This window comes from Bidens hawaiensis, unplaced genomic scaffold (genome assembly GCF_021521415.1).
Source record: "Bidens hawaiensis isolate Kalapana, Puna unplaced genomic scaffold, B.hawaiensis_p1.1 tig00026427_1, whole genome shotgun sequence".
Lineage (NCBI taxonomy): Eukaryota > Viridiplantae > Streptophyta > Magnoliopsida > Asterales > Asteraceae > Bidens > Bidens hawaiensis.
In genome coordinates, this window is record NW_027494253.1 from 101,835 (window position 1) to 113,282 (window position 11,448).

The window sequence follows — 11,448 nt, forward strand, 5'->3', positions numbered from 1 at the left end:
CTTTCATCACCTAACAATTCAGATCATAGTTCATCGCGCACGAGTGAGTGTCAAGATTAAAGAGAAACCCGCTGACGATCGTATGGCACCTAAATTTGACCATATTTCAAGTGATTATCAAGTTGATTCTCTGCTACCACTATCAATGATTGATATTCCATGACCTATTCCTGATCTTGTTAAGTTACGTATGCATGGATACAGGTTGGATCGGTTCTTCGATGACATACCTGATTTTTGAAACTCCATACGTCAATTAGTATTAGGGATTTTGTTTATTTATTTACTTGTTTTTTTTCTCCGGATCGAAGGCTAATTTTATTAGAAAGCATCCGGTCAAAGCAAGGGCAACAACGAACTTACAACAAGATCACAAATTACATAGAAAGAAAAAGTATATCATTCTCTTCAAACTTCAAAGGATATATTTGTGTGTCTACCTATTTTTTATTCATAGAAACCAAGTTATTTGATATCTTCCAATATTTGTCACCTTAGTATCTTTGTTTGAGAATTGAACTTCACTCGTAGTCTTTCATATGCATCAACCACCAATAATGATGATGCCGCGTAAAATATCCTTTTGGCTTGTGTCTGTCTATCCATCTTGAGACATGAAATTCCAATAAATCTTTAACTGTGAAGTCAAAGATTTAGTTGTTTTTACACCAAATTGCTTGTTCCTTGCCATACAAGTATACATTCGAAGCTATGTAACACGAAGTAAAAAGGAATGGTAGTTTTTGATTTTATTTAGATATTCTTGTCGTGCTATATAACTGATTCACCAACTCTAAGAAACTATACTCCATACAATTAAGACCACAATTCCCTCGCTATCATAAAGAGAAATATGAGTAAGAAAATTATTCAAGTTCCTATTCAGATTGGAGCATTTATTAAATATCAATTATTGTGTTTATGAGAGCGCATTTGACCTAATGGTATTCAAATAATCAGATGTGTAATAGGTGTTTCCTCTTTGGGTCGACGGCTCAAAGCTCGCGGGGGCGGGTTAGGTGGATTTAGGGGTAATGTTGATATTATAGCTAGTTAAAAAAAATACATCATGATATGCTTCAATCTTCGAAGTGATGGTTAGATCAACGCTTATAACTTTCTATTTTTCGTAACCGAACCATATCGCTCAATCGTATCAAAAGCCGACTACACAATTGACTAGGTTTTGAGACAAAGGTGCATAACATCCCAATGTTGCCCGACCTTGGGTCATTGTTGATTGAAGTTTGGCTCAATGACGACTCAAACATTCTAGGGGCCTTAGGTAAAAGTAAAAAAAGCCAGGCCCTTCCTTTTGGTGTTTAAATGTCTATTATTTTATTATAAACTTTTATTCTGCTTCAGGCCGGTTTGAGTCTTTTGTGTTTTGTATCAATTTAAGTATCTTATAACCCTAAATCATATGAGTGGTTTGAAAGCAAAAATTGATGAGCATTCATCTTAACCATATCTAAACAAAACCTTAGACAATAGACAATGAGAAAGAGGCCATACACGTGATTTCAAAGCGCAAATATTAAAAAAAAAATACTAATCCGTCACATTACAAATGTTATCCTTCAATCTTATAATATCAAAAGCACCGAAATCAAATTGCCTTTGTGATTCTACCTTTTGTTCTAAAATTCAACAAGTATGCCAAGAAACCAATCACTTGAACATCAGAATTCTTACAGATTGAACTTAAAACAACGACCAAATCAAATTAACTTTCAAATCCCACTTCTATTTTCAAAAGTGAACTAAAATCTTATCATTGGTATTTGGTAATAACGTATCCTTTGTCAACAAATAAGGAGATAAAGCATTAGAAAAGTCAGGTAAATAAGGGATTTAAGGTAGGGTCAAGCGAATTCATGGTTGATCGTTTGTTCCAATAGAGAGAAATCAATTCCGAACTGTTAATATCATTGGTGTTTCGATTGTCATCGTTGATATCCAGTATCAGAGACGATAATGCATTATTATTTTAACCGTCGAATGTCCATCAATGCTCACGTCAACTCGTTCTCCTCACCAATTGTCAATTTTGAATCAAGCAATGCCCATCCCCCAGTTGGATCGCTAACAAGTTTTATTTCTCTAAGGTAAGATGATGAGCAGCTTAGTACACTCCTCATCTTTTATCCAGGCTACAACCCCATAGCTGAATTTTAAAAAAATGACTCCACTATTGACTTGTTGCTAGACCAGGCTATGTATATAAATAAATACTAATAATAATTGGGCCCTAGGCCATTGCCTAAAAGGTTTTTTTAAGTTTGTACAACCTTGAGGACATGTGTAGGTTATAAAAAAATATATATGAATAAATTAGTTTGTTGGTTATTCACTATATAGCATATGGAAAAACTACAAAATTTAAAAATATAAACCATTATAAAAAAATAAATGATTTTTATAATGATTTAATGTGATGAACTTATGACTAATGTTACGGGATATGGTGGAGTGAAAGCTTACATATAATAAGCTGGACATTTTTCATAACTTGTCGATGGTAACACGGGAAAATCAATTCGTGAGATGAGTGAAATAGTGAATGGTTACTAACAATGCCTTTTTACTTTTTGAAGTATAAACAATATTTATTGTTTACTAATATTTCATTCTTCGCTAACTAATTTTCTAAATATTATTTTTATTGGTATGAAATTAGTCAATCTTTCAACGCAAAGGTCTTCACAAAGTACTTAAGCCACAATTTAGGATCTACGTGGAGGAACAAATGAGGCTGTTGAGATACTTCCAGTTCCAACAAATGTGTTCGCCCACGCAACAAACTCTTACACCACAAACAAAAAAGATTCATTCATTCAGTCATTCTTATTACAAGCATCTTTCAAACAGTTTCACTTAGATTAATTAATCTCAAACAAACATCATGGATGCTCTCCGAAGGCCTCATCTTGATCTCAACAACCCTTGTTCTGTTTCATCAATTTACTCCAAAATCCCTCAAACACCTGCTTCAATTATCCGTTATAAACATAGAATCTCATGTTTCAGTTTTAATGGTTACGGTACTAGCAAGTCTAAAGCCTTATTACATAAGACTAAATCGAACCCACAAGTTGGAAGTTGTGAATCGGATGAATCTAATAGGAAACTGGTTGGGTCATCAATTGCTAAAGGTTTGATTGGGCTTGCTGCTGCTGTTTCCGTGTGTTTGGATTCTCCGGCTTTGGCCGAGTCGTTGACGATCGCGTTCCCGGCTTCTCGGACTCATGAGGTATTTTATTAGGAGCACACATGGCATCTTATAATAATTTTAAGTAATACAACATTTGTTGTTATATGTACAACAGTTATTGCACATGCTTAGAAGTTACATATATGCTGTTGGGGGTGTAAACGAGCCGAGCTGCTCACGAGCTACTCGAGCTCGGATCGATAAAAAGCTCGAAGCGAGCCGAGCTTTATCGAGAGATCGAGCACAGCCCTCATAAATCAAGCTTGAGCTCGAGCCTTGTGCGGCGCTTAGGCTTATCGAGCCCTGCTTATTTTTAATTTTTTCCTCTTTTGGACTTCTATGTATCAACTTAACGCTTGACAGCTGAGCTTATGCTCATTTAAGGTTTTTCTTAAAATATGTAAAAATAATAAAACATATATAAATTAATTAATCAATAATAAACCAGCCGAGCTCGAGGACTCATAAGTCAAAACGAGCCAAGTTCGAGGGTAGTCACGCTCTGGCTCGGCTCGGCTCGTTTACACCCCTACTTTTACACACAATCCTCCACGAATAAAAACTACTTACAATTTTTTCCCTCATCTTTACCCATGTTTTGGTCATTTTAAACCAACTTCCCCAAAATTTTTAAACAACTAATTTTTTCATACACTAATATTTATTAAAAAAAAAATTTACTTCATAAAAATGACCATTTTATTCTCTTTAATTTTAGTATGGTATTTGTATAGTTTTCGTTTTCCAAAAAAAATTAAAATGTTACGTGGTTTTGCACTGCATCGCATGGGCACCTTTCTAGTTCAATGACACTAGCTTGAAAATGAGGTGCTTAATAGATAATAATTTGTTTCGACAGGTGAATACCGTGCAGCGAACGCTTGTGGAGACTTGGGGTTTGATCAGAGAGACTTTTGTTGATCCAACTTTTAACCATCAGGGTAGGGTTTACTTGCTTTGTTCTCATTTGTAAGATGATGGTGGAATATAGTATATTTGTGTGACTGGATATTTAGATGTTAACTTTTTTATGAATACAGAATGTTATGCGGATAAGGTATTTAGTATTTTGCCTGTATTGGTTTTGCAGACTGGGACTCAAAGCTACAGCAAACAATGGTGGAAATGCTTCCTCTTAGCACAGCTGATGCTGCATACAGCAAGATTAAAGGAATGCTTTCTACTCTTGGAGACCCGTTCACTCGTATTATTAGTCCAAAGGTACACCACCCGTATTATCACGACCAATTTTTTAGTTTTCTTGTATTATTAATAAACACCGAGTGATGATTTACAAAAACAGGAATACCAGAGTTTTAGAATTGGAAGTGATGGAAACGTGCAGGGAGTCGGTCTCTTTGTCAATGCTGAACCGGAAACCGGTCATCTGGTATGCTAACATACCCGTTTTTTTTTCACATATTTTAATGCTCGATTAAGAGATTTCACAGTGCAGAAACTTTAAATTTCTTGTTTCAGGTTGTGCTATCTTGTGTTGAGGGTAGTCCAGCTGCACGGGCTGGAATCCATGTAGGTGATGAGTTACTTGAAATCAATGGTATGATCCTCATTTGGGATTTGACTGTATACCCTTACATTCAAGACAATATCATCATATGCAAATTATTAATTATGTTAACCATCAGGAGAACGGCTTAACGGGATTAGTGGTGAGGCGGCTGCACAGAAGCTAAGAGGTCATGTTGGGACCAGTGTTACAGTCAAAGTCCACAATGTAAAGCTTACCAACTAAAATATTTATAGATTCCTGCAAAAATATTTATACATTTTGATGTTTGTATGTTTTACAGGGCAAAACGTTGGCAATTGACTCTAGTTTTAGAGAGGTTAGATTACCTCGTGAGTTCATTAAGCTTTCTCCGATATCAAGCGCTATTATTCCTCATAGAACTCCAGACGGTCACGTGTCGAAAACTGGATATGTGAAGTTGTTAGCTTTTTCCCAGGTGCTTAATTATCAAAATCTAGTTTTAGTTTATGTTACATTATTCATATCTTAAACTAATCAAACTATTGTTGTAAACAGACGGCTGCTGCCGATATGAAACACGCGATTCACGAATTGGAAAACCAAGGTGTCGAGTCATACATCTTGGATCTTAGAAACAACCCGGCAAGTACTCGAAAGTCAACTTTTTGTTTGACCTTTTTGTAAACCATACTTGAATGAACTTGGTCAATCCTGCAGGGTGGTTTAGTCAAAGCTGGACTTGATGTTGCCCAAATATGGCTAGATGGAGACGAGACACTTGTGAACACGATAGACCGAGATGGGAATATGCTACCTATTAACATGATTAACGGGCACGCTCTGACAAACGATCCATTAGTCGTTCTTGTAAGTTTCATACTTCCGTCAAGTTTCTTGAAATTTAGTTCAATTTTCAAGATTTTAACATAAAGTTTGTTTAATTATTTATTGAAAATAGGTAAATGAAGGGAGTGCAAGCGCAAGTGAAATCTTGGCAGGTGCATTACATGATAATGGTAGGGCAAAGCTTATTGGCAACAGAACATTTGGGAAAGGAAAAATTCAGGTAATTAATTTTGTGACAATTTTTATTATTTATAAGCATATGTTAACTTGATTATATGATGTGTTGTGTAGAGTGTGACGGAATTACACGATGGTTCGGCTCTTTTTATAACGGTTGCCAAGTATTTATCGCCCGCACTTCATGCCATAGATCAAGTTGGGATAACACCTGATGTTCAGTGTACAACTGAGATGCTGAATTCACCTAAAGAATCTTTAGAAGGGGATTCTTGTATTTTGGTTGCAGAACATGAGTTGGATATTCAAGAATCTAAAGGTTCTGCTTCATGAAATCTTGATTTTCGACTTCTTGGGTTGACGCGTTTAGTAATCGTTCACAGCCTGTACATTGAACTCGATGCATGCATATGTCTATAACACCATTCGGTCAAAGCATCATCATTGTATATTTTTAGGTGGAAATGAATATTGCTTTTAAGACCTATCAAATGTACCAACTAGTTACATGTATCAGCATCTTTATTATTCTTGGAACATTATAAATAGAATCCATGATTCAAGGAAAACTTTCTATTACAAGTAGCTGATACTATTATTATTTTTTTAATGGTGATATAAGTTAATTTTGTGTGATAACTGAAAGTTGTCTTTTAATATATACATAATATGTATATCACAAATAGGTGATTATTACGACAATGACACAACAGTCTATAGAGTTCCAAATAGTTTCGGTTCCGTTTGATTTGGTTTGATTTTTGGTTTAATCGGTTTGTGATAAGAAGCTAATCCAATAGTTCGAAAAGTCTAATTTGAACCACTTAGATAAGAGGAAACAGAAAAATTAACAAAGGTCCAAACTCCTATCAGACATAACTTGGGCTACAAATGGTATTAGGGCCCATAAGTCATAACCAACAGACAAAAAAGTCGGTCTACAAGTGGCTAACCGCCATAGTTGGTCTTACCCAGCTGTTATACCAAAATTTCTTGATTTAAAACTTGGATTTCACCAGTTAAAATTTTCCCAATTTCGTCAATCTTCATTGCATTCCTCGTTTAGAGTAAAACGCGTGAATCATTGATTAGAATAACTTATTCGGCTATTTATGGTTTTCATTTCTAGGTTTTTAAGTTAACATAGGCACATCTTGTAATGGTTTATTCATTTAGTTTATGTTTAGTTTATTAAAAATATATTTGTTTATCATTTGTGCTTACCGAACACTTTATCATAAAGACTTGGAGCTTTTATAATATGATGGAGATCCAAACAAGATTAAAGTACATTTTTTGTTCAACACTTCAACGTAATCAAACATTTGCATTCACATAAAATGCAGCACACACAAAACATAATATTTAGACAACAAAATAACACACATTTCCTTATATCATCTAGTCAGTCAACTCCAACAAAACCATAAGTTGATACATTCATCCATCAAACCTCAGTTCCTCAAGTGAACCAATGTAGTCAGGAACAAAACCAGTCCAACAAGCAAGCCCGGAACCGGTAACGCGAACCCGGCTCCCGTGTCAGGAGCCGGGGCGGGTGCCGGTGCCAATGCGGATACCGAAGAGGCTAACACTGCAATGAAGAGGCAAAACATGATAGTGCTAATTATATGTGCCATTGTGTTGATGACTTGAAGAATACATGCAGATTGTGAGGTATATATATTGAGTTGTAAGAGTGTAGAGATGTGACAACACAAAGGTGGTAATTGGGTGAAACGGGTGGCCGGCAGCCGGAGGAGTGTACACGTTTATGTTAACTTTTAGATTTAGTGGTGTTTTGGGCCCCCTTGTTATTGTGCTTAGTTTTCAACTGTTGGAAACATCAGTGGGTGTTTAAATATATTTAGTTTAATCATGGTTTGGAAGTTAGCTTAAAGCTTGTGGGATTCGAATAATGTATGTGTGCATGTGTCGTTTAATTAATATCCTACTCAAAACTGCTTCGATGTTAACGATGGCTAATCATTATTCATCCCAAATGCAAGTTGATTAAGTAGTGATTCATAAACAGTTGAATCAGTAGGCTTAGCGGTTAGCCCATATATCATAACCGAACAAACCAAAACATAACCCATCAAGTCAATCGTGAGCTACTCAAAATACGCTCGCTAAAAACTCAAAATAAATCAAGCTTAAACGAGCTTGGACCGAGCCCAAGCCCAAACCCGACCTCAATACAGTGTTAACTAATTATTAATTTATTATTAAAACAGTTTAGTTATTTTTTGGTTTCATGTTTCCTTTTTATATTTATAGTATTTAGTTATTTTTACCATGACTTAATATATTATCTAAAATAAATATAAATATATATTTATTTATTATAATAACAATAATTATTATTATATATTAAACCATGAAAAAAAAATAACTAAATAATATATATAAATATTGTACTTAAAAAAATAACTAAAATGTTTTATAAATAAATTAATAATTAGTAACAAACTGAGCCCAAACTCAAGCCTTCGGAAGATAAAAAGTCAAGCTCGAGCTCAAGCACAAGCTCAAACTCTCATAAGTTAAACAAGCCAAGCTCAAGCTTTGTCGAGATTGAGCCCGGCTCGTTTACTCTCGTATTCAGAGTAAGGATTCGATTTGATTTTGAAATAAAAACAGACAGAGTCAACATGAAATATTCATAAACAGGTTTCTAAAGTCAACAGAGAGAACCAGAACACAACCAACAAGATAAATATAACATTTATATCATGTTTCACTTAGATTTCTTAGAACCCTTGCGTTTTTTGAGTTTCTCCCTTGCAGCTTCAAATTCTTCTTCAGTAGGTTCAGAAGACGGTTCACCTCCACCATACTTACTGACCAAAGACGAAAACATGGCATCTACTCGCCCTTTCCTTTCACTTTGCCTTTGTGAAATAATAGCATATAAATCATCCGACTCTTTCTTTGACCTGCATACAGTCAAACATAACAATTCAAAACAATATAACAAACACCAGTTTACCAGAATGGGAAATAATATTCGTAAATCTATAACTCACTTTCCCCTACGCTTCAACGGGTTTGTTGGTGGTTTTGTTTCAGAAACCTGTTTACCCCATTTTTCATAAGCTTTGGTTGACTTCAAATCTCCTGCAAGTAAAACACATATTACAAAATCTATTTTTTTATGTGGGAAAACTTAATCTTAAACTTACCAGCAGAAATTGCCTCGTCAAGGATATCTTTGAACCGATGTGAATCGAGCTTAGGGTCTGAGCATAGCATAGAGCAAAACAGCCTGTAAAATATTTATAAAATGTTAGAAAACGAGTCACGAAATTATACTAAATATAAGTTATATTAATGATTATATGTGTATATACCTGTCCATACGACCTTTGTACTTCTTGTAAAGAACAATCAAATCATTTTTCTCAGACTCGGATCCTCTGTAATTGGATTCAAACTCCTCAATATCCGCTTCTGTAACCTACATTAATATTTGTAATTCCATCTTATAACTGAGTTAATGAAACACAGTATCGTTTATACGTGTTTTTGAAAGTGTTTTTTCTGTACCTTTTTATACATAGACCGAAAGTAATCCTTCAAATTTTGAGCCATATCACCAGCAAGATCCTGTTAGAGGAAACATAAATTATAATAAAACAAAACAAATTAAATCAAGCAAAGCTCGGGATAATATGATACAACATAGAGAATAATACTCACAGCATCATCAACGCATCCTGTCTGATCATAAACTGCCCGTTTCTCCTCATCACCGAGTATTGAAATAACCTTCTGCAGCTGCTGAAATTTTTCCTTGGCATCCTATACATGCATATGAGCAAGTTAACAACCGGTTAAACTGTCTGAATAATAATTTGTGAAACAACCGATACAATGAGATTAATATTTTTACCTCATCACCAGGATTCTTGTCGGGATGTAAACGTAGTGCAAGCTTATGGTATGCTTTTTTTATTTCCTGTTGAGATGCTGTTTTTTTCACCCCAAGAATCTACAAATCACAGAATTATCATAAACAGTTATGCTTATATTCTTATATAACCTTAGAACAGCATTCTGCATCATGCCTAAAAACAGTTGAAACATAGAAATATCTAGAGGTGAGCAATAACCAAACCATCAACCGAAACCGAACCTAAATAAACCAAAACCTGACGCAACCAAACCTAAATTAACCAGAAACCAAGTTAACGGTTTCGGTTTTTCTTTTTTTTTTTTTTTTTTTTTGTATCTTTGGTTAAACAAAGCCAAATCGCACCATTCATATTTTAATATACTTCCAGTTTTATTCCTCCGTATTCACAAATTTTTAGCTGTTATACCTCCAATCTTCTATTTTATACCTCCATTTCACGTATTTCTAAGCAAAAAGTTGTGTGGCTCATTATGTTCAAGTACAAAATTTTAGGCCACGTTTGGTTTTGTTGTTAACCGAACCAGCTTCACAAAGGAGACAAAAGGCGACAAACGGGCAACAAGCTATGCCGCTAGCCCCTTTAGAATTGCAAAAACCCAATCTTTTAAAAACTAAATTGATATTTCAAGGAATCGGTTTCGGTTATGAATTTTCCAAAAACCGATTATCGATTTATCAGTTTCTGTCCCCTAGAACAAGAAACAATTAGAGCTAACCTAAATTATTTAACTACAGGGAAATAATTTAGTAGCGAGTGAAACTGTAAAAAGGAATTAGGGTTTAAGCAATTAACACATTGATAAACAATAACAGTAAACTTCGAATAATCAATGCATCAATCGTGTTCCCGTCTATTTAGCCAAATTAAAAATAAATAAAAAAAGCCCTAATTTGATAGAATATAATAATTTGGAACGGTGCCCTAAATAGAAAATGGAGGAAATAGTAAATTGTAAGAGAATGAATGAATGAAGAAGATACCTCGTACAAGGTCTTATCATTGGAATCGGATGAAGATTGACCATGGTTTTGTTCATCTTGTTCAATGTTTTCTTCATCAACTGCTGCTGCTGCTGCTGACTTCTTTCTTTTACCCATTTCAAAGCAAGCAGAAGATAATAATAACGTAAGTAAGTGAATCAGACTCAGAGGATGCTTGTATTTAGGGCCCAGAACTTATGCTTTTATTTTCCCGCCAACATATTCCTACTTCCCGCGGTGGTTAAAGATTCGCAAAATGGAATGGAATCATTCATTTATTACATATAAAATCTGACTCTATCAAAACCATTCCTTTTTCTTTTTTATTTTTCATTTCATTCATCATTCAATCTACTTTCTCAACAACACCATCATCTAACAACAACCATCACCACCACTACCATAGCCACCACCATCATCTGACCACCACCGTCACCACCACCACCTCCGCCACCACCACCACATGACCACCACTGTCGCCATCACCATCTCCCCCACCACCACCACCTTACCACCAAAGCTACCACCGCCACCATCGTCGTCATAACCACGGCAGCCATTGTCACCGTTGCCACCCGACCATAACCGTCACCACCACTATCACTATCTAGCCACCACCACCGTCATCACCACCCTACCACCGCCATCACTACTAATGCTACCATCGCTTGACCACCACCACCACCCCACCGCCTGACTGCCACCACCACCACCACCACCATCGTCACCGCCACCACCATTTTCATCTTCAGGGCTACCACCACCGTCGCCATTTCAGTTTTTTTTTTTTTGTAAAAAAATATATATTTTTGGATAAGA

General features: G+C 35.4%; 2 protein-coding genes across 2 annotated transcripts; one reads left to right on the top strand and one right to left on the bottom strand.

The window, feature by feature from the left end:
* Positions 1 to 2,744: 2,744 nt before the first annotated feature.
* Positions 2,745 to 6,256, top strand: LOC143573451 (carboxyl-terminal-processing peptidase 3, chloroplastic-like). Its single transcript, XM_077058326.1, has 11 exons — positions 2,745 to 3,253; positions 4,074 to 4,155; positions 4,305 to 4,435; positions 4,518 to 4,604; positions 4,694 to 4,772; positions 4,861 to 4,949; positions 5,026 to 5,181; positions 5,262 to 5,348; positions 5,424 to 5,573; positions 5,665 to 5,772; positions 5,844 to 6,256. Exons 1-11 carry the CDS (start codon positions 2,906 to 2,908, stop codon positions 6,060 to 6,062), a joined length of 1,536 nt encoding a protein of 511 aa, XP_076914441.1. The 5' UTR covers positions 2,745 to 2,905; the 3' UTR covers positions 6,063 to 6,256.
* A 2,118-nt stretch (positions 6,257 to 8,374) lies between these two features.
* LOC143573452 (chaperone protein dnaJ 6-like) lies at positions 8,375 to 10,872 on the bottom strand. The gene is made up of 8 exons (XM_077058327.1): positions 10,630 to 10,872; positions 9,625 to 9,723; positions 9,432 to 9,533; positions 9,279 to 9,338; positions 9,083 to 9,189; positions 8,915 to 8,997; positions 8,759 to 8,849; positions 8,375 to 8,668 (listed from the first exon to the last, which is right to left on the bottom strand). Exons 1-8 carry the CDS (start codon positions 10,744 to 10,746, stop codon positions 8,470 to 8,472), a joined length of 858 nt encoding a protein of 285 aa, XP_076914442.1. The 5' UTR covers positions 10,747 to 10,872; the 3' UTR covers positions 8,375 to 8,469.
* Positions 10,873 to 11,448: the final 576 nt, after the last annotated feature.

Coding starts and splice junctions, on each gene's coding strand:
- LOC143573451 (XM_077058326.1), top strand. CDS start 2,906: ATGGATGCTCTCCGAAGGCCTCATCTTGATCTCAACAACCCTTGTTCT. Junction 3,254..4,073: donor CGGCTTCTCGGACTCATGAG/GTATTTTATTAG, acceptor TTGTTTCGACAG/GTGAATACCGTGCAGCGAAC. Junction 5,182..5,261: donor AGTTGTTAGCTTTTTCCCAG/GTGCTTAATTAT, acceptor TGTTGTAAACAG/ACGGCTGCTGCCGATATGAA.
- LOC143573452 (XM_077058327.1), bottom strand. CDS start 10,746: ATGGGTAAAAGAAAGAAGTCAGCAGCAGCAGCAGCAGTTGATGAAGAA. Junction 9,724..10,629: donor ATGATAAGACCTTGTACGAG/GTATCTTCTTCA, acceptor TGTGATTTGTAG/ATTCTTGGGGTGAAAAAAAC. Junction 9,190..9,278: donor TTCGGTCTATGTATAAAAAG/GTACAGAAAAAA, acceptor ATATTAATGTAG/GTTACAGAAGCGGATATTGA.